The sequence below is a fragment of the Lutzomyia longipalpis genome, chromosome 3 (genome assembly GCF_024334085.1).
Source record: "Lutzomyia longipalpis isolate SR_M1_2022 chromosome 3, ASM2433408v1".
Taxonomy (NCBI): Eukaryota; Metazoa; Arthropoda; class Insecta; order Diptera; family Psychodidae; genus Lutzomyia; species Lutzomyia longipalpis.
The window spans coordinates 4,461,355-4,483,797 of NC_074709.1; the positions used below are offsets into that span (position 1 = coordinate 4,461,355).

General features: G+C 35.0%; 2 protein-coding genes across 9 annotated transcripts in view; one reads left to right on the forward strand and one right to left on the reverse strand.

The window, feature by feature from the left end:
- The window catches only part of LOC129793736 (titin-like), a 63,441-nt gene extending 50,394 nt beyond the window's left edge, over positions 1-13,047 (forward strand). For 5 of the 8 annotated variants that reach the window (XM_055833981.1, XM_055833983.1, XM_055833985.1 and 2 more), the window contains 13 exons: positions 2,624-2,792; positions 2,938-2,983; positions 3,051-3,340; positions 3,418-4,390; positions 5,323-5,644; positions 7,242-7,532; positions 8,260-8,534; positions 9,479-9,669; positions 9,738-10,026; positions 10,111-10,452; positions 11,224-11,500; positions 11,672-12,452; positions 12,682-13,047. In XM_055833981.1, the coding sequence (XP_055689956.1) occupies positions 2,624-2,792; positions 2,938-2,983; positions 3,051-3,340; positions 3,418-4,390; positions 5,323-5,644; positions 7,242-7,532; positions 8,260-8,534; positions 9,479-9,669; positions 9,738-10,026; positions 10,111-10,452; positions 11,224-11,500; positions 11,672-12,452; positions 12,682-12,905 (4,470 nt within the window). In that variant the 3' untranslated portion in view covers positions 12,906-13,047. The remainder of the gene's footprint in view (positions 1-2,623; positions 2,793-2,937; positions 2,984-3,050; positions 3,341-3,417; positions 4,391-5,322; positions 5,645-7,241; positions 7,533-8,259; positions 8,535-9,478; positions 9,670-9,737; positions 10,027-10,110; positions 10,453-11,223; positions 11,501-11,671; positions 12,453-12,681) is intronic. The other 3 variants (XM_055833984.1, XM_055833986.1, XM_055833989.1) reach the window with 1 other exon arrangement.
- On the reverse strand, positions 12,943-20,809 carry LOC129793739 (probable cytochrome P450 4aa1). Its single transcript, XM_055833991.1, has 5 exons — positions 20,441-20,809; positions 17,476-17,647; positions 16,601-16,978; positions 16,465-16,528; positions 12,943-14,185 (listed from the first exon to the last, which is right to left on the reverse strand). The coding sequence occupies exons 1-5, from the start codon at positions 20,456-20,458 to the stop codon at positions 13,327-13,329; spliced, it is 1,491 nt and encodes a 496-aa protein (XP_055689966.1). The 5' UTR covers positions 20,459-20,809; the 3' UTR covers positions 12,943-13,326.
- Positions 20,810-22,443: the final 1,634 nt, after the last annotated feature.

A 22,443-nucleotide genomic window follows, 5' to 3' on the forward strand; every position in this document is an offset into this window, starting at 1 on the left:
TAAAAGTTCATATACGGTAAAGGACGTGTGATTCATGCGAGATACTACTTTTTTCGTCAATGTTGCTCATAGAGCAAGTTGTGTCGCTCAACCCAGGGGGGAGAATATCTCAGACAAACATCAAACCGCGAAAGTTGAAGATTGAGTGTGTCTTATTATATCATATCACGATTTACTTACTCTACACACATTGCAAATCGCTTTGACTGACTAAATAAAGTGGTGGCTTGTGGAGGTGTGAGCCGAAATGGATGATTTTTAAAAAAAAAAATCTCAATGATTTTTCTTTCTAAATTCTTTTAGCTGTGATTCCTTCGAAGAAAAGAATAGCACAGCTTCTGTGTCCACTCTAAAACTCTTTTCTTTGTAGTTCATCTTACCCCAGTTTTTCCCCAGTTTTTCCCCAGTTTTTCCCATTTTTTATTATTCTTTCAATTTTTACGATTATTTCTCGAGTAAGACAATTATTCCTGATTCTCTGTGTATTTACAAATAGGGGAAACCAGAGTTAGTTTAAATATCTTTCTAAAGCAAATTATGATCTTTTGTATATTTAAGAGATTGATCTAAATGTTTTAATTATGATTTACTAATAGTAAGATTTTTTCTGCTCTTCTACATTGTTCTGGGTCATTTTATGCTATCGTAATGAAAAAAATAGATTTTCAGCATAATTTTCCAACTCTTTCATTTTTAACGTATTAGTTTCAAATAGAACCACAAAGTATCAGACACAAAATGAATAAAAGTGATTATTTTTAGGAAAAAAAAGATTTTCAAACCAAAGAAGATTAGTTACTGATATACGGATAAACTAACCCGAAGAAAAATCGGGACTCGAGAATTTTGAAGAAGATCAATCTCGCGAAAGATACTTTCCGTTTTTTCCAATTAACTGGAAAGAGCAGACAAAGATTTTATTTAAAAATCAAAAAATTGCGTCATCGTCCAAAACGGGTTAAAAATTATAATTGTGACGTCATTGTTTGCATTTTTAAGCAAGTCTTTACTGATTTTTATCAGCTGATCTCAGTAGAAAAAGAAAAGTGTCTTTGATGATTTCTTAATCATTTTTAATCCTCTACAACATTAACCGTATCCTGGTTGTTCCTCGAATGAGGATTTTTTCCATATAACTGTGACTAAACTCCTTTCTCAACAAATCATGAGTTTTCTTTTTGATTCCATTTATGCATTAACTTGGAATTTTTGTATTCAATTTGTGTAAAAAAAAATTTTTCTACCCCAACGCCTCTTGTTTTCTACGGCTCCCACCTCTATGTACCAACAGGTTTTCTTCTGAGTACTAGACGATTTATCTTACTTAAAGTATCTCGCGCTAAGAATTAGATTGAGACTGTTTTTTTCTTGCGCCTGGACACATGACATTTAACCGACACACACACTGGCGATAGATTTTAATCTCTTTGTCTCTTTGAGGGAGATGTTTCCCTTAATAGGACAGAAACAATGTGGATGGCATCCACAATTGGCACAGACTTTAATTAAATAATATTTACCAAATCAATTTACCCCATCCCAATTGGGGTCAAAGTGATCAATTGGAGTGTTGCAGAGGCCTCAGCCAGCGAGGAAATTATTGTTATTGCTCTGCAAGAGTTAAATGCACTGCGTGAAGCAAATTGATTCCCATTTGTCATGATCGCGAAAGCGATTTCAAGTTAAACCCTCAATGCATTTTCTTGACCTTTTTTTTTCTCCAAAGCATCCATTAAAATTAATTCAATGTATACAAAGAGACGCCATCAGATGCGATTTCTTCTCTCTCTATGCTTGAGTAGTTTAATAAAAAAAATTCACCACATCATTTTCATATTTCATGCACTGAAGCAAATTCAATGTTTATTGAATACTGTATTTGGTTGTGGTTTGATTTAATTATAATATACAAGAAAATCTTTTTTGGTATCAAATTGCCACTTTATCTTTCCACCAATAGAGCTTTCCAAATGAATTGCACCAAGTTGTGACAATCATGAAGAAAATGGAGGTATTAAGAAAAAAGTCTTGGGGTGAAGGGGTGGGGGAAATATATTTAATGTATCTCCTCTACCGGATTAATGCGCTGAGAAATCGCAAATTTATATTTTCTCGTTGCATCTTTGAGGAAAAAGTTGATGCTTTTATGATCTCTCAGAAATGGAAGAGAGCAAGAAAATTAAAATATTTAGTTGCACCCATAAAACTAACGTACACGCCATTAAGTCATAAAGTTGAGATTTCCAGACAACTTATGCTGTTATTATTACAATTTAAATAAAATGTTTTCCTTTTCTCTTTATTTTCCTATTTTTCATCCTTCAGATTTATGATTTTTATTGCAAAAGTTTGAATTTTTTTACCAAAAGAAGTTTTTTTCCGTAGTGTAACATTTTGCCCCAACATGGGGTGAAATGTTACAAAACTCAAATAAATTTTTCCCCCGTGGTTACATCAAATTATAACAGAATTGAGCTCTTTCAGCAATATTTGAAAATTGAATAAAATAAATAATTTCACGAGAATTGTACCAATTAGCCCCGCATTTCCCTATTCCGTGAATTTTCATCACAATGACCGTCTTTTATGCTACAACAATGGTTAATTTTATTTGACATTATAGCCGGAGTATTACAAAGATGCTCCACATTTCCATCGTGTGGGAGATGGTCCAGAGTACCGCTTAGAAATACCAAGAGCTAAATTGGACTACACGGGAACGTATTCAGCAATTGCTACAAATTGCCATGGAGAGGCCAAAGCAATAATTTCCCTGCAGATTTATGCCAAAGGTAAGTTGAGATCTCTCTCTCTCTTCCTGTCTCTTTGTTTAATTTCACCGCGAATAAACAGCTTGGGAGTAAATATTTTATTTCTTTCTTCATGTCGCGAAATACTTGAGGTTATTTTAAGTAATGTTTGTTGCAAATTTTGCAGACTTAGACAAGCTGAAAAATATGGATAAAGGATCAATTAAGCACAGGTAATAAAATAAATTAAAAGAAAAATTATTATTTTGGGTAAAATGGTTGATTTTGTGGTCTTTGTAGCAATGTGGAGACATTGCCATCATTCTTGAGCCATCTCAAGGACTTGAGATGTTGCGATGGGGACGCCGTGACGCTAGAATGCCGAGTTATTGGCAAGCCTGAACCGAATATTTTCTGGGAGAAAGATGGACGTCTCATACAAATGGGAAATGACTTTTCCAGCAAGTACGACGGGGAGAAGGCTACACTGTCCCTTGCTAAGGTTTTCCCAGAAGATGAAGGATCCTACACTTGTATAGCTTCCAACACCATCGGAAAGACTTATTCTTCGGCAGTTCTCATTGTCGATGGTTAGAATATTTTTTGTCATAAAATTCGTTAAAAAATTTGAAAAGATTTTAATGAATTTAAAACTTCCTTTTTTCAGTTCCCGAGGAGAAAGAGCATTTGCTGAGTAAGCAATTAAATCGTCCACCGGGTATTTTGCTATCGGCACAATCTACCCCAAGATCCACTCCAAGGACAACCCCCATTAGGACCTCTTCGCCGTATCACATGTCCTACAGAAGTCCCTGCATAGACATAACGTCGTCGAAGAATCTCAAATTTGCTGCACCCAAATTCTACGCATTGCCCCAGAATCGTGTTGCAGAGGAGGGTGAAAATGTACGTTTCCAGTGCGCAATTGCAGGTCATCCCACCCCCTGGGCTACGTGGGATATGAATGGGACAATTGTAACGCCCACAGCAAGAATTTGCATAAAAGAAGTCGATGATTTGCGTGTCCTGGAGATCGAGCAGGTCACCCAAGAGGATGCTGGGCTCTACAGGATAACGCTGGAGAATGATTTTGGACGAATCGAGGCAACAGCTCGTCTCGATGTGATCTGCTGCCGATCGCGATCATCACGTCCCCTGAGGACAGCAAGTGCCTCCCCAAGACGTGGTGGTGCGTGGTCGCGTCGCCTAATGGGCAACAGTACAGCAATTGGTGGTCGTTTGGCGCTTGCCTGTGAATTCCGCCGTGGAACATCGACACCAGCACGCAAATTCTACCACAATGGTGAAGAAGTTGAGGAAACGGAAAGAATAAAAATCCTCAATGAGAATAATTGTTCCACACTCATTGTGGATAATGTGAATACAAACGATGAAGGCATTTACACGTGTGTGGCTCAGACTGAAGACTGCATTATGGCAACATCCAAATGTGTGACCTTTACCGAAAACCCCGTGCTTTCCCCGGTGATTGTGAAACCCCTAACTCCCGATGAGGCAAAAGATATTCGTGCAAGTGAAGGATTTCCCATTGATTTGGAAGTTGAAGTGAAATGTAGTGAAATATTTGACTATACATGGTACAGAGATGATCAAGTTGTTCCCGATTCTGACGATATGAGGTGAGTTATTTGGTTCTTTATTAATTCTTACTAGTTCTTTAAGTTCAAATAAAGAATTTGAAAAATCCTGAAAAAGGAGTTTATACATTTTAAAACTCTCATGGTATCATTGGAAATTTTGAAAAAAACGCCCGTAAATTTCAAGAACTTCTAATCTTAATTTCTTCAGTTTTAAAGGGGATTTAAATTCTTGAAATTTAAAGATTAACCTTAGAATGTTCTTAGATTTAAAAGAATTACATAAACCACTCCCTCGTTTAACTCATGTTGCATTCTTTCTATTTGAAACAAATCCAACAATGTTTCATTGATGCTTCATTTCAATTAGTGGTCAGAAAATTAAAACAAATAAAATTGAAGCATTTTCTTGTTATTTCTTTAAGAATCACTTTAAATGTATCTTTTAAATACTGAAACCTGTCAATGCAAATTGCTCCATTTAAGTAATAATTAATTTTCTTTTTAATAAAATTTAAATAAATATCAGCATGATTTATGACAGAAATTTATGAAATAATAAATCTTACGATATCACAATATTTCGGGAAATTTCCATCATGATGGTATGAAGAATGTTATGCGTATGACTCAAAGGAAATTCCCTTTAAAACGCAAAAACAACTCATGATGCACCCTAATGCAATTAAATTTTCTGAGATGAATTGCATCATTTTCCTTATGCTGAAATTATGCAAATGAAAAAGCATTAAATGCACGCGTAAGCGACATTCCTTATGGGATTCAATTGTCGTCAGAAGGTGGTGAGAAAAAAAATCTTCTATCGAGTCTGGATAAGGAGTAAATTAGCAACAAAAATGATTGCAATTGCAACGCATAAAATCTATTTATGGGATAACTCTTGCATAAGTCTCTTCTGCAGAAAGACATTTTCTTATTACTTTTTTGTTGTTGTTGTTGCGTACGTATCTCAGGTACATCGATCATGGAGATGGTTTATTGGTGCTGCGCATTGAAGATCCATTTGTGCAAGATTCCGGAGTCTACAGATGCGTGATCACCTCATCGGGGGGAAAGTGTGAAACATCTTGCCCCGTATTCGTCACTGAGTCTGTTGATGAGTCATCAGACTCGCCGGAGATGCTAAAGCCGCACTTCTCGAAGCCACCACTGCCAGTTGTCTCCCATCCGGGCGCCGAAGTGGCCTTCTCTGCGCGCATATCACCGCCACAGTCGCGTATCTCGTGGTACCTCAATGGTCGTGAAATTGGACAAGACCCTTCAGCACATTTTCAGGTGAGTCAATTTATGTTTCGAAAAAAAGATAAAAACAGAAAGAAAAGAAATGAAATTGCCGATGGCTTGGGCGGAAAAATGAGATAAAGATAGTCTGAAGGCCGCCACTGTGAACGAGTTTCATGCATTGCGTACAGCATGTAATTTCACAATGGAATTCCCTGACGTCAAATTGCTCTCTTTGGGAGTTTTTTGTTTAACTTTATTCTTCGGACGGAATATATAATTTTACCTGCATTTTGTATGTGTTTGTTTGGCTTCTTCACTTTGGCGCCAACAACTCAACTCGACCATACAGAGGGCTCATGATCATACTTTCTCAGTGTATAGGTACCAATATTTGTGCAACTTTAATTCCATCTTTTGTGCTTTTAATATGTTTACAAAAAGAGTTTCTCTTTAATTAATTTTTGAGCCAAAGAAATCATTAAAGGTAATAAGAAGTTTTTAGTAATTAAGTTGAATTCTTTTAGTATTTTTTTTTCAAGGAAAATTCCATTAGAAATTATTCAATTATTCGAAATAGGTACCTGATGAATGTTCCAGGCTCAATCGAAATATGTTCTGAAAGCGTATTTGAACATCTGTTACTCTTAAGATTTCATTGAAACCTTTTAAAGAACTTATTTAATTGAGCTAAAACACATTGATGAAACATCAGCGCAAATGTTTCATGCATTGAAAGAGATAAAAGAAATACAATCATGACGTCATTTTTTTTTCATTTTTGGGCAATTGTTTGAAGATATTTCAAAATAAAACTAAATGATCAAACTTTCTTTAAAATATCTGTGAAGAATTAGTAAAATTAATCGAAAAATCGAGGTATTCCATTAAAGAGAATTTATGTAAATTTTTATCTTGAAATATTTTTTAATTAAATAGCGACGTCATGGTTTGCTTTTTTGGCTTTTTTTGGCTTTTTTCTAGATACTTCTCTGTGTTTATTAGCTTTGATCTTCCCTTAAAAATATTATTAAGAAAATGATTTTAAAAAAATAGGAAAAAAAGTATTTTTTGAACTTAATAAATTCTTTTAAATAAAGAATTAAGAACTTTATCAATTCAAAATTAATTTGGCTCAAGCTACTCAGGCTTTAATTATATATTTCTTTAAGCCGGGAATAATCTTCAAGAGCTCTGTGTGTTGTGTAGCTAGTTGATAAAACCACGAGGAATGTGATCGTAACATTCCAACAACAACACATTGCAGGTGAAAAATCTAAGAAGCACCTCATGTGGAAACAGTCGATAGTAACGAATTCATGAGTTCGGTCACGGTGTTTTTGCTCCTCGACTTTTTCGTCGGATTCAAGCCCACTTTCTCGGACAAAACTCTTCCTCAAACAGTTACCTCGCTAATTGATCCAAAACTGTTAAAAAAAAAAATATGTGAACCATTTTTACTTCTTTCTCTGCAACTCAAACATCCCGCATTTTAGTTGAATTTTGCTCTTGTGCGGCTGCTATCGGGGTACATTTTCCGGAATTTTTTTTATTCAGCACCATTCAATGCTAAATTTCTGTGAAGCATTTTCTTGTGCGCAGTGAAAAGCATTTGATTTGTGTTGAGTTGTTTGTTTTTTTCTTTGTGCAGATTGAGGAACAGGAAGAGGGATTGAGTATCTTGCGGGTGTTCGGGCTTCAGCATAGTCACAGTGGGGAGATTAAGTGTGTGGCACAGACAAGGGCTGATTGTGGCAGGAAACAGGATTGCGTGGCAATTGCCTACACAACAATAGCTGTCCTCCCTGAAGTGCCACCGAGTCCGTGTCCAGCTCACATCCTCGGTGGACCACAGGATTGCACGGCACTCATTGGAGATAGAATTGTACTCGAGGCACTCTTTGCTGGTCATCCAGATCCAATTGTCAAGTGGATGCGAGCTGTGAGTATCCGAAAAAAAAAGTTTTCCATTCAGCCACACGCCAATTTCTCATTCAATTGCCTCCAAATGCACCAATCAATCCCAATTAATCCATCAATTTACTGCCATGACACGATTATTGGATCCCAATGGGAAGTTGAACATCTGCTTGTTGTCGATTCAATTTCATCGTGCGCGCATGTGTGTAGTTCCTCGCGAGCTTGTTGAATACTTCCAAATCAAGAGGCTGACACTGCTACACAATGCACAACATATTTATGCTCAAAAATTCTTCATGAAAAATCAACGAGAGATCATAAAAACTTGCAAAAATCCATCTTTGTCAGCCCCTTGGTTGAGAGCAAAACATTTTTTTTTCTTTGAAATGTGAGACATACAATTAGAGCGATCATCGATGTGGAACACACTTTACGTGGAGAATAAAATAAATGCCATATCGTTCAAAATATTAAAGTGGAAAACATTAAAGAAAATTACACGGTTCTTTTGCTAAATCACTTTTGTTGAAGAAGTTCCCGCGCGTACCAGGAGACCCTCGCACGGTATCTTCTTCGCGAGAGGCTCTCAAAGAAAAGAAAAACATTATGCGTACTCATGTGCGGTTGCATAGAGAATTGAAACACATCTCTCAAGATCACACGCCACGTGAATGGCAAACCGCGGATTTTCGTATTGAATTTCACCTGGTCATAATTTATTGTTCCGTGTCTCATATTTTCATCCCCAGGGCCGTGTTATATCTGAGACAACAAACAAAACCATGAAGACCACAAAGGGACAATCAGTGCTTGTGCTCACGGACATAACGGCTGACGACAGTGGAAAATACACGGTCGAGGTGACAAATGAGCACGGTGGTGATGTAGCGTCGGCTTCTGTTGCCGTCGAGGGTCCGCCTGATCCGCCTGGTGGACGTCCAAGTGTCTCCCAGGGCGATGATAGGGTTGCAGTTGCATGGTGCGGACCCCCCTACGATGGTGGATGCATGCTAACGGGATTCAGGTTAGTTGGAAGCCTTCATAATTAAGGAAAATATTCAAATTTCTTATTAAATTTTGAATTGAAACAATAAAAGAAGTCTCAATGAGAATTAGAAAGAATCTAAAAAAAGGGGCTTATTCAAGCTTATATGGAAAAGAAGCCGACAAAGATCTTCTGTAAAATCCTTTTGTCCTTTTAAATGTTTCAAAATATTGGTATCAATGTTTCATAGCAACAAAATCATCAACGTTATCGGTGCTTACCTATAATAGCTTGAATAGGTTCCTCTCATAAATTTTTAAAAGACTCGAAAGTAATTTTTCAATAAACTTTATGACTTAAATTCAATCTGAAGTCTTCATCATAAAACATAAATTATTTTTTCTAAAAAAAAATTATTAAATACGCTGCAATTTATATAATTCCTTGTATAAATCTTTCAAAATCCTGAAAATGTCATGAAGGAGTTTATTCATTTTAACGGTTATATCATGAAAACATCTGAAATTCAATTTTCAGTTCCTAAAATGAAACAACTCTTTCAAAATTATTTTTAAAAATTTAAAGACTCAATTTAAAAAAAAAAAAATATATATATATATATATATAAATTATGCATTCAATAAAAATTTGAATTTTTAGCCCTTTATATGGATAAACTCCTTAAAAAGAATTTTTAAATTCAAAAAAATTAATTTACAAAACGAATTTATAAATAAAATATTCAATAGGGGAGACCGGGGTTAAAAAAGTCACTTAAGGGTTTAGAAAAAGCTCAAAATATCATATTTCCCAAATAGATAAAGCGAAATGTATAGCTCATTTCTTTAGGAAATTTACTGCTCTATAACTCTTTCTCAGATCATTTTGTTCTATCTAGCTAGGAAATATGATATTTTCGGCTTTTTCCAAACCCTTAAGTGACTTTATTAGCCCCGGTCTCCCCTAACAATTTTCATTTTCAGTCTCGAAATGCAAGAAAACGGCGGAGAATGGGTGGAAATAGCGCAAGTTGTTGATTCACTGGCGCACACTGTAAAAGATCTAACCCCGGGCTTTAGATACAAATTCCGGGTACGAGCTGAAAATACTCACGGAAAAAGTGAACCGAGTCTACCCAGTGATGAGATTCTCATCTCAACATCTGATAATTCAGGTAAATTTTCGTAGAAAAAATAAATTTAGAAAAAATTTAAATTTAATGACCAATGAAAAAATTTTCAGTGGAAGAAAAATCTCCAGGTGAGGTGGAAGTTGTTTCAGGGGGTGACTTTAAGAGTCGCTTTGAGATGCTGGAGGAATTGGGCAAGGGACGCTTTGGGGTGGTGTACAAAGTCATTGAGAGGGAAACATGTCGAACATTAGCTGCCAAAGTAATCAAGTGCATCAAGGCGAAAGATCGTGTTAAAGTGCAAGAAGAGATCGCCATAATGCAGTCACTTAAGCATCCCAAACTCCTTCAACTTGCCGCCACATTTGAAACAACCAAAGAGATCATAATGGTGATGGAGTAGTGAGTATTTTTTTTTTATTTTGGATTATTTTTTATGGGTGCTATATAAATGAAAATTAATTATTTTTCTGTGTGAATTTGCAGCATAACTGGAGGAGAATTGTTTGAGAGAGTCGTGGCGGATGACTTTACCCTCACGGAGAGAGACTGCATCCTGTTCCTCAGGCAAATCTGCGAAGGAGTGAACTATATGCATCAAAAGTGTGTGGTTCATCTCGATTTAAAACCTGAGAATATCATGTGTCACACCAGGAATAGCCATCAGATTAAAATTATTGACTTTGGGCTTGCACAGAGGCTGACTGACAACACCCCCGTACGCGTACTCTTTGGAACACCTGAATTCATACCACCTGAAATCATTAATTACGAACCAATTGGATTCCAGTCTGATATGTGGAGCGTGGGTGTCATCTGCTATGTTCTGTAAGTTCTACTTAAAGTAAAATATTTTGTTTTAATTGAATTTTTTCTTAACCCTTTCGCGTCCACGTGAAACATTTAAAAAAATGAGCTCTTTATGTGTGAAATTCACTATTCAGACAGACTTAAGATTCCTTAAGAAAAACTTAAATTTTAACGCGAAAATTTTGACCCAAAAAACGCAAAAGGATTAACAGATTTTTTGAAGCAATTTTATTTTACTTTTGTAACAAAAAAAATGCAAAAATTTGTCTAAAAATACAAATAATGACGTCATGATGGTATTTTTTTGATTTCTTTAATACATGAAGCATTTTACGCTTATGTTTCATCGGTTAGGTGAAACAAGAAGTATTTTTGAAACATTTTTTTCAATCAATATTTCTTTGAAAGAGGTCATGACCCACATTGAATTGACTATAGGCTTGCTTTTATAAAATTAATAATGAAATAAAATTGATAAAAAGCCTTAATTTTATGTTTCAAAAAAAAAATCAACAAAAGCAATTTTTTCACATCACTTAACATTAAATTGAGCTCACTGAGGGAATATTAAGAAAAAATAAATCAAAGAAAAACTTCACACGAGGCTGCATATTAAAAGCAATAAACAAGAAAAAAGCCATTAAGGCAGAAATAAGAAAAATAAGAGAGAAGAATTATTGAGATAAATTACTATAATTAATTTGATTTAATAATAAAAAAAAATTGCTGGCGAAAATATCAATTTCAACGGGTAAATATTAAATTTTATTAAATTACTTTCTCCTTCAGTTTATCGGGCTTATCACCATTTATGGGTGACTCGGACGTGGATACATTCACCAACATCACAAAAGCCGATTATGATTTCGAGGACGAGGCATTCGATGCGGTGTCTCAAGATGCCAAAGAATTCATCTCGGGTCTGTTGATACATCGGAAGGAGGAACGTCTCACAGCTGTGGAATGCCTCAATTCCAAATGGCTCTCCCTCGAAAATGACAGCATGAGCAATGTGAAGCTCAGTACGGATAAATTGAAGAAATTCATCATTCGCAGGAAGTGGCAGGTAGGAATATATATTATGCTTTGTCGCTCACTGAGTGAGCTTTTTTTTGGTGCTTTTAATGAGCTTTTGATTTGAATTGATTTTTTTTGTTAACTGCATGCTTCTGTACCTTTGTTTGGAAAACTTTTTTTCTTTCATTGGATGTTGTGAAAAATGTGCAATAAAAAAAAGAAAACTGGCAATGCTATAAGAGCTCTTGGACGAATGGCGACACTCTCAGCAAATTCCAGGAGGAATTCAGCTGCATCTTCAGCTCCCAATAGCCCTAGACCATCAATTTCGGGCAATATTCTCGCCTCCCTAACCACCCACATGACGTCGGTGAATGAAGAAGGGGATGACTGTGAGGAGAACACGCCAAAAGTACGATTTAACGCGGAGGAAAAGAAGAAAACCAATGGGATTAAGGAACGTGCATGCAGCGAAAGGAGTGATTCGGGTTTCAGTGAATGCTCCACAACATGTGGTTGCCCCCATGCTCCGTCCAATAAACTCCAGATTATCTTTGATATTGAGAACGATGACGATGTGTCGCACACAGATGCACCATCAGGTAATTTTTCGCATGAGGTGCTCACGTCGAAGCTTGAGAAAATCGCCGAACAGCAGAAGGAGAGTGGTTGTGGTGATGCAAAGAGTGATGCCAGTGAGAAGTCTTCAGCAACACCCCTATCTCCGACCACATTTAGCCCCCTGAATGATCTTGAGTACGACATAAAGCGCTTCAATTTGACCAATTCCATTGCAACAAGGAAGAAATCTCTGGAGAATAATATGAGGAAGGATTCACAGCCTCATTTGTCCGTGCCGGTGATCCACATCAGCACGGAGAAGAAGGTTTCACAGTTGAAGGAGAAGTTTGATGCGAAGGCAAGTAAGAAGGACATTGTGAGGACTAAGAGTCCCAATGGTCGCGTTGCAAAATGTCCCGCAGGAGGATCTTCAAAGACTGGTGAGATTTTTTTGAGCTTTTGGAGCTTTTTTTGTTTAGATTTCTTTCTTTGAATTTATCTGTTGATTTTTTTTAATATTGTCAATATTTAATTTAATGAGATTAGAGCTAAGAGTCAGTCAAAGCTTTAGGAAAAGCTGCAGAAGCTTTCCTAAACATGTTAACTGAATCAAATAAAATTTCTTGAACGAAAACTAACGTTAAAAAATTCTTTTTTTCCTTTCTGTAGATCTCACAAATCGACTTGCAACAAACACTCCATGTTCTGGACGGAAGACGGGTGGGCTGAGTGCCCGCGTTAAGGAAGTCACGGAACGTCTCTCGGCGCCTAAACGTACGCCGATACGTTCAACAACAAATCGACAAAATACACCAACAAATTCAGCGAGAACGAAGAAACTCACTCTCTCGCATGAGAGCTTCAAGAAAGCCTCAGCTTTTTGGAAGTCCTAGTCACACAATAAGTAAAAAAAGAAGAAAAATTGCAATGTCCTTTTCTATGTCCTGTATTTTATCCACAATTTTTTTTAAAGTGTTACTGTTTCGTTCTCTTTTTTCTGTCTGACAAAATATACGACAAAAATATCTTTTAAAATGATTTTTATGCAATGAGCCAGGGTTGAGTGCCGAAAGTTTCTTTTCTTTCAAATTATGTATTTTCTTCTTCCTTTTTTATCCTTTTGAGAACACAAACACACATTTTAACAAGTAAATAAATTACACTACACACAAATTATTATTCGTTATACAATAAAAAATATATAAAAAATAATTCAAATATTCCTTCTTTGCTGACTCTTTGACAAAATTCTGTCAAGGATGGGAGAGCGGAGAGAGGAGAAAGAGAAGGATTTGCAAGGTAAGGATGTAGCTTTTATACTTTATCCCGTCGCTGGAGTTTAATCCATAGACCACCAGTTGCTCTAAGGGTTACCCGGAAGGACGGATGAAGGTCTTCTTTGCCCTCGACAGGATGCAGAGTGAAGTGCCGCAGAATTTTTGAGATGACTGTCTTCATTTCTAGGATGGCAAACTTGTGTCCTATGCAATTGCGAGGACCCGCACTGAATGGCAGGAATGCGTAGGGGTTGCGCTTCTCAACTTCCTCCGGTAGGAAGCGATCTGGATCGAATTTCTCCGGATCCGGGTAGATGTAGGGCAACCGATGGATGGCGTATGGGACGATGAAGATGTGACTGCCAGCAATTAGGGTGTGTTCCCCAACGCGAATATCCTCACCCAGTCTTCGAGCCAGCAATGGTACACTCGGGTACAACCTCAGAGTTTCCTTGATGCACTGCTCCAGGTAACGCATCTCCCGCAAATCCCTCATGGTAGGTGCTCGGGTGTCTCCGTCGAAAATATTGTCAATCTCCTCGATGCACTTCTTCTGACAATCCGGATTCTGGGCTAGCATGAAGAAACTGAAAGCCACTGCAGCTCCAACGGAATCCTGCCCTGCCAGCATGAAGGTGCAAGCCTCATTGATGATGTCGTCTTCCGTGAAGTCCGGTACTTGGTCTGAGATGTCAATTAGGTAGTCCAGGAGGCACTTCCGCTCACCCAAATTCCCCGTTCGTTTTGCCTCGCGACGAATGTGGATCATTTTGCGCGTAAAATTATCCAGCTGCTTCTTCTGGTTCAGCTCAGAGGCAGCTGTGTCCGTTAATTTGTAAACCCAATTCAGGAGGAGCCAGGGTCGTGTTACTCTGTACGGCATAACGACCTTACCCCTGAAAAAGGAAGTAGGAATTTTTTAAGCACAGCATCAGTCTCAATATTTTTTAATTTAATTTGAAATGATTAAAGAAAGTAAAAATGTTATAATATAAACTTTTTTTTTTAAACAGAAGAAGCTTTTTCATTGAATTTCATTATGTTTATTTCATTCTTTTAATGGAACTCCAAATTAAACTTGCTTGAAAAGTTGATTTTTTCTTTTATGTGACATAGGAACTAATGGAATAATTTAGAATCAATTAGAATGTAAATTGAATTAAGCAATATTTAACTAAAAAATAAGTAAAATTATACTGAATATTATTTATTTAAAATTTTTCTAGAAGAAAGAGCTCGAAAGATTTTAAAAGCCTTTTCATCAATATACATGTACATAATAAGATGGTCAAAAAATTATAGAAGCTTTGTCAAATAAAATATGTCTCAAAATAATAATTTACTATCTTTGAAAAAAACAAAGAAGTATTTTGAGAAATGAAAAACAATTTTTAGCTCACTTGAAAAAATAATTTTCTTCATGAAAGATTGACTATAAAATTCTCCAAAAAAAAGTTCTTAAGTGTTCATAAATTATTGGGTCATTCCTTAACTTTTTAATTGCATATGCAAGCATAAAAAATTAAAATTAAAATAAAAATTCTAATTAATCATGACATACAAATAAAAAAAGAAATCGCGCGCCAAAAGGCAATATTTTATTCAGTGCAAGTACCGCCCATTTTTCTTTATTGGATTCCAATGCATTTGATGGGAAATTACCTTATTTAAGGTACTTTAGATTCATTTCTGGGACTAAAAAACGAATGATTTAAATCACACGGTTACATGAGAGAAACTCAAGGTTTGATTTTCACAATAGGTATATAACATTTTGTTAACAAATCAATATTAAAAGAGTACCAACATCGAAGGCAAATAAGTTCAAAATAGGCTTGTCCTTCGTCGGATATCTTTTTTTTTTAGCAAAAGAAAACTCACTGATAAAAATGGTGTGAATAAACAACATGTGTAGATACAATGGGTACAATGTACCAATGATAAAGGAAGACAAAGTTTATTTTTTGGCTACTTTTGAGAAGAAGTTGAATAAATAAATGAATTTTAGCATCTCATCTTCCTCTAGTTGAATGAGCAAACTGTGAATTTTTGCCACAATTCTTTGTAGACAATCCTTAATTAAACAATGATTTTTTTTTAAATAATAAATTACCAAAAAACACGGACATCATCTTGGCAAACAAAAGGAGTGGACGAAGAAATTTTTTTCCCCAAATTGACACTACAATTTGCACAATATTTTATTCGCAAAAAAAATTCTTATTGACCTTTCTTGCATTACCCACTCTTCCTTATGTTTTTCCCCATGCGAATAAAAAAATATCAAATATGAATTTGTGGGAAAATTCTATATACTCAAAACTTTTTAGTCCAACCTTGATCATGAAAGCTCTCACAGAATGAAATTTCTTGACCTCTACAATCGTTCTCTTCATGTCATAAGAACGCACTCAATTTTTTTTACAATAACATCCGGTTTAATTGGAATTATAGAGGAAATCTCTTCCCACATGTTAAGTGACAATTTTCCATGCTTGACTCATAAAAGCACCTCTCAAATGTTCAATAAAACAATGAATATGTCACATTTATGTAAATATTGACTTATTAATAAGAATATAGCAAATTGCTTAAAAACTCTCACCCTCACGGTAAATTGGGTTTGATTAGCAAATGAAGATGTAGAATAAATTGAAAATTTTTCATTGAATTTTCTTTCGGCGCAATGAATTTATTTTATATTAAATTAATTTGAGATCCAGCAATACTCGATTGAAATAGATAACGCGCATCAATTAAACATAATAATAATAATGGCTATAATTAGTAAAAGAAAATAACACAAAATGCGGCTAATTTTCTTTGAATTTTTCTTAGTTGAAGCTCTTTATGAGGTTCAAATTTAATAAACAAAAATATCGCAGAATAAAAAAGCTTCAGAAGAATCTTAAAATATTTTTCAATTTAGTACAGTATAATGATCTTAAAGTAGCGGCTTGATCTTGTAGCGAATTACTAAACAAAACAATTAGTTCTACTTTGGACTCGCGACAAACACTTCATTCTTAATTTTTACTATACGCCAAAATTCTCACTTCTCATTAGAACTTCCGGATAGCAACTTATTTTTAGCACAAAATTTCAGTAAAGTTAAGAAGAAAATCAATCTATTTCTTTAAGAAGAAGAATAAAGAGATTTTTGCTTCATACTCACTGTCTAAAGGGAGACTTTTCCTTTTCTTTATCCTCACGGAACACTGGAACACCCAAGACGGCTTCTGCAAATTAAGAAATTGCACCCAGAAAAAAGTGTCAAGACGTCATCAGCGATCACAAAACACTCAACTCACCATTGAGAATGTCGAGAACGCAGTTGTTGACAAAGTCTGTGATGTTGACCTCCCCCTCGACTGATTTGAATTTATCCAGAAGACACTGAGAGCTATCGTTGAAGGTGCCGATGAATTTTTCCAGGATGTTGAGGTGAAAGCTCGGCTGGATGAGCTTTCGGTGGACATTCCATTTATCTCCGCTACTTGTGATGAGCCCGTTCCCGAGGAAGTTGTGGAGGAGTTTATAGAAAAAAGTTTTATCTGTGTGTTTCCTTGAGGATAGAATTATCTGAAGATCCTGTGGGTCCAACACTATGAACGCCGGCATAATGGTAACCCAGATTCTGATGAGTGTGCCATACTGGGAGAAAGCTCTAGCTGCATCATTTGCCATTACTGTTTAATTGATATTTAAAAGTAAAAGTTATTTTGCAAAATTTATTCATTTTTCACAAGTTTCTATGGGCTAATTTTTTTTTCAAGAAAATACGTTAAGAAAACAGTTTTTTGATTTACTTAAAGAACACTTAATAAGATTTTTAAAAACGACGCTTTGAAATCAAGAAAGAATTCAATTAAAATCACATTAAATGGATTTTCCAATCAAATTAGTTCATTATTTATAATGAACTATTAAATTATTTTCAGTATTAATTTTTTTCATTAAAAATATCAATGCAAAATGTTGTAAAACAAAATGAAACAAGGGTCAAGAAAAGACAGACAAAGAGGCGCAAATAAATTAAACATAACTTGTTAATTGTAATAATCTCCACCACGAACTATTTGCACAGTCACTCGCAGAGATCTTCTAATGAGTGATTGCACAATAAAATGTGTGACAAAGTCAATATATTGCACCTCAATGACCTGAATTTTGCATTGGCACTCACCATTCTTGTCGCCAATCATCAAGACATTCCCAATGAAGGGAATAGCCGGCGGCCCGGGGAGCTTTAGTGCCACAAAGAGGAGCTTTAGGTACCCGGAAAGGGCATAGATGAGACTACCAGCAACAATGAGGGAAACATAGCTGAGTAACTCCAGATTGTACGCACGATCTAGCTGCAAAGAAAGATTGAAGAAAAAAAAACGAAAGACATCAATAAGCGACGAACCCGCTCAAACAATTTGCTGGGTGATTGAATGGAGTGAAATTGAAGGTGACTATTGTGCCGATAAAGCCGTGATTTGAATAGATACAGCATGATAATCGGTATGTCTCTGTGGCAATTGATTGAGAAAATAAATAAGTGCGTCGCGTCTTGTACAATGAAAAATGTCGAGTCGCGAGAACTTCAATGAAAATTCATCCATTTGAGCGTCGCGCGCAGAGTTAACCTCCCACACGTCCTACCACTCTGGAAGAAAGTGCTAAACAGGTGGGTAAACACCGTGCAATTTCTCTCTCATAATCATCGGTTAAAACGTCAAAGAGGTGCACCTCAACAGGTGTAATCGCGGTGACTCCCATTGACATAATAACTCAGACCAGTGGACTTGAAAAATATTTACATTGAAGAAGGTTTGAGAATTTTCTGCGCTATTGCACTTGCCGAAAAGTACAGAATGGCATTCAATATTGACCCTTCCAATTTACAATTGCAAACTAAAACTTAAGACATATTCACTTGAGCGTGGTGCACTCAGGTGACAAAGGGGCTAAAGACCCTGGATGAGGTAAATATACGGTGTGGGGAAATGCATCATTAATTAGGTTATCGTTTCCATCCTATTTAATCAGTTCTTTAAGAAAAAAAAATGTCTCTCCTTCTCCTTATTCAATTCTTTTGTTCAAAGTCCTCCCAGAAAGTTAAAAAAGAACTTCTGAGAAGGAACGAAGAATTCAAAGAATCTTTAATATTTAGTCAATGATGACGTCTGTTTCATTATTTCAAAATTGTGAATAATTTTCTATGAACCACAGACAAAAAGGTGAGTAATTTCACACTAAAAACGTCAATTAAAAATTTGTAAATAACATATTTACACCTAAACATACCTAGGATGACTTAGTGAGAAAATCTTCCTAAGGAATGATTTTTTTGTCAATATCAAGAACATGTTAAATGGGAAATTAATATGTTAGCGAAAAGAAATCAGAGAAACGTATTATTTTTCCAAAAGGTGTTTGAACACATAAAGATGTTATGTTTTTTTGTTTAGTAATTATGCGTATTAAATTTTTAACTCTTTTGCGTCCATTAGATCATGCACTGACTCAAACGTGAAACATCATATTTTATCGAATTTAAATAATCTTAATTATTTTTCTATAAGTTTAAAATGCATTAAAATTGCCGAGAAGATGCAAAAGAAAATTTAAAAATATCTTTGACCGAAATATGTCTTCTCAAAGCATCAATAGAATAAAATCAAGATGAAAAGGCAGAATGTTTTAAAGGTTCTATGTTTCTATTTTCACTGTTTTTGTGTTTCAAGATGGATAATGACATTTGAAACATTAAAACATTCCGTTTTTATCACGATATGGATGCCCTTAGAAGATATTTCTGCATGTCCCTTTTCTATGCAAACTTAGCATATTTCCAGCTTTAGAAAATAGGTAACTAAAATAATTTGAAATTCGAGAAATATACATTGTTTCATGTTTGTATCAGCGTATAACGTATCAATGGACACGAAAGGGTTAAAGAAATAAAAACTCAAATTAGATAAAGAATTTTCTTACAATTCTTAACACTTTTCTAATTTTTCCTGATTTTTCTATGCATTTCACTATCATCTAATGTGGAGTTATTAGCCCCTCGACGAATTAATATAATTGGTAACGATTTGGGTGAATTTAAGAATTTATAAAAATAAATCTTCTTCGCTGAATTGTAATGTAATATAATATCTACAAGTATTATCTAATTAAAGATCTCAATCACTACTGAAGATTTTGCAGCATTTAAACTTAAATCATTTTTCTAAGACCTTTCGTGATTGAGTAAAAATTTAATTACCCATTTCTTCATTGCAGAATCACTTTGCACACACTCCACCGCGTTGGAAGATTCACGTGACAAAGAATAATTGCACAAAATATGCTCACAATATCAATTTGTGCTGGGTGGCTCGAGAGTATGGAGAATTTATTCGCGTTTTGGAGTTCTCTCTTAACACTCTTGTACTAATTAATGAAATTTACATTGGATTCTGCAAGCGAGCGCTGCATTATTTGGCACTACAGAACAACAACACTTTGAATGCTTTTTCCGGAGCTTTCCATCGAAATCGTGAGCTTTGTGTTATTATTGTGGTCATTCAGTGAATAATACAAACTGACCTCTCCTACAAATTAGACAAATTCACACTAAAAACTATATTTTTATGGCAATTTCCAGGTACATCTCCGCGGATTGAAACGAAATGTTGCTTTTTTTTTCTTTTGCAACTTGTTTTGATAAATATTTTAATTAAATTAAGATTGTTTTCAAAGACTTTATGACACCACAAAGGTATTAGATGATTTTTTTTGTTAAATACTAAAATATTTTTCAGCACAAAAAATAGAAGAAAAAAAAACGTCCACCAAGTTTGAAGTGTTGGAACGAACTGACAATGATTTGCTTCAATTTCTATTCAACACGAATTTTCCTCGCGAAATTTGAGTGTTGATTATTGAATTTATTTGCATCACGTTGCGATAATATTGCTTAAATTTCCACAGAGACACACACAGAGCTCCTTTTTGGTTGTGGGTGGTTCAACAACATTTTCTTCTCTTTTTCTCTTCAAATGTAACATCACACAAATCAATTTAAATTGCGTGAACCATTCACACCGGAAGGATATTTTTTTTTCTCATTTTTTATCCACTTTGTCACTTTTCTAATCCTCTTTGGTTCTTACCGTTTGATGTGCAACCATTGTGGAGATTTTTTTCTTTGGAAAATTAAGTAATATCCTTTGAGAGATTTTCCTTCAAAATAATTGCTGTAAAATCAGCGGAAATCCTTCAATTCTTCGCGTTAATCCTGGTTTTGGCACTTTTCTTTAATCCTTTTTGGGGAATTTTCACACAAAGAATAAAAAAGGAATTTCCTTTTTAGAAAATCACTGCAATTTTCAAAGACACTTTTCCATCCACGCCCCTTCTTCGGTGTGGTTCAAATGATGAGCAAGTGAAGACGTAAAACTGCCAAGTCTTCCTTTTATATTATTTCAACTGCGTGAAGTGTCGACAGGTGGGGCGAGAATTACTGGTGTGTTTAATAAGACGGGTCAACAGAATCTTCATATGTATACTTATTTATTCTTAGATGTTCTATCAAATAATATTTCCCTTTCAATTTGACACTCTCACTCTGTCTCGGTGAGATTAAATTGCCGAATATGTACTTCTCACGATGACGCTTTTTGCTCAATCATTGAGCGTCATTGATGCGAAAACAAAAAACTTTTTCATCCACCCCTTCTGTACATATTGCGAAAAGAACGCAACTTCTTACTTTTTTTTTGCTGTGAGGATGATTAAATTGAATAAGAACCTCAAGCATTAGGAATTTTACAGCGCTTTTGACTTCTCTGCAGTGTCTCATAGCCATATATTGCGAGAACAATTCGAAGAGTTTGAAAGGCGTTTGGGAAATATTTTCTTGAAATTTTCCTCTCTCAAATATTTATTCTTGCAATTAGTCAAGAAATCTCAACAATGCTTCATTTAATGTGTCAACTTCCTTTGATACTTGAGAATTTGCTTGGAGAATAAAGTAAATTTTCCAATGTATGTAGAGCTTAATGAATTTTCTCAAAAAGCTGAAAGATTTTTGCCTTAGAAACAATGCAAAATTTCCTTTAAGAGAGATTTTTCCTCAAAATAATGTTTGAAAATACTTCAAAATATGAATTTGTTTGTAAATAAAATTATTAAACATCATGGAAGTTTGCTTTTCAAAGTCAAATCGTTTTGCTTCCATTAACAAGGTTTGATTTTCTTTTCAGTACCTATACCTCTAAGCTGTGCTTTTGTAGCATAAAAAATGAATTGATTGAATGAAAGCTTTTTTGAGAATTTATCTTCAGAGTAATTTAAAATGTAGCAAATATGAACGAATAAGAATTTTCTTAATTTCCTCTTAAAACTTCTGAAACAAAATAAATAAAAACAGGATTTTGAAAGCAAAATTCGTATGAATTTCATCTTAAAAAAAAATGTACAAAACATGAAATAAAAATAAGAATGAACTTTGAAGCTTTTATAAGTGATGATGATATGTATTTAAATAATATTTTTAGCACCCCCAAAAATTCAGGAAAAAAAGTGAAGCTGATTATTCGAAAGGTCAAGTTTGACTCAGAAAAAAACTTCAATTTCCCAAAAAAAACTAATTAACATTTCAAGAAGAAATTGCGCATTCTTAGCACTCAGACACTGTCCGGTTTGTAACATTTGCACAATATAATGCACCGCATCCTCGCCCCGAGAACATTGCGTAAACTTCATAATATCCCGACTCTGAGCAAATAGTTTGGCTTTCAGCTTACAATTGTTTCTTTCTATATTTAACAAACATCTCATCTCTTTTGAAGTGGTTGGAGCTTTGACGCGAATAAGTCGGAATACTTTTTGCAAGAAAAAAAAAGTTTAATACTTACAATTTCTTTTTTTCTCACATAGTATAGATCTCTATTGGTCTCTATACTGCGAGGGAGTTCAACAGAGGCACAAATGATTTGAAGACACATTTTGCGTCTCTTCTAATGTGAATCCCACAGTGAATAGATGATGGTTTTAGAAAAAAAACCACAATCAAAAGAACTTATTAAATGCGGAAAAAAGCTCTTTGTGACAACAAAGAAAATCTTTTTTCATTGAAAGTTTTTCTTTAATTTTTGAGAGTTCATTCTCTGAG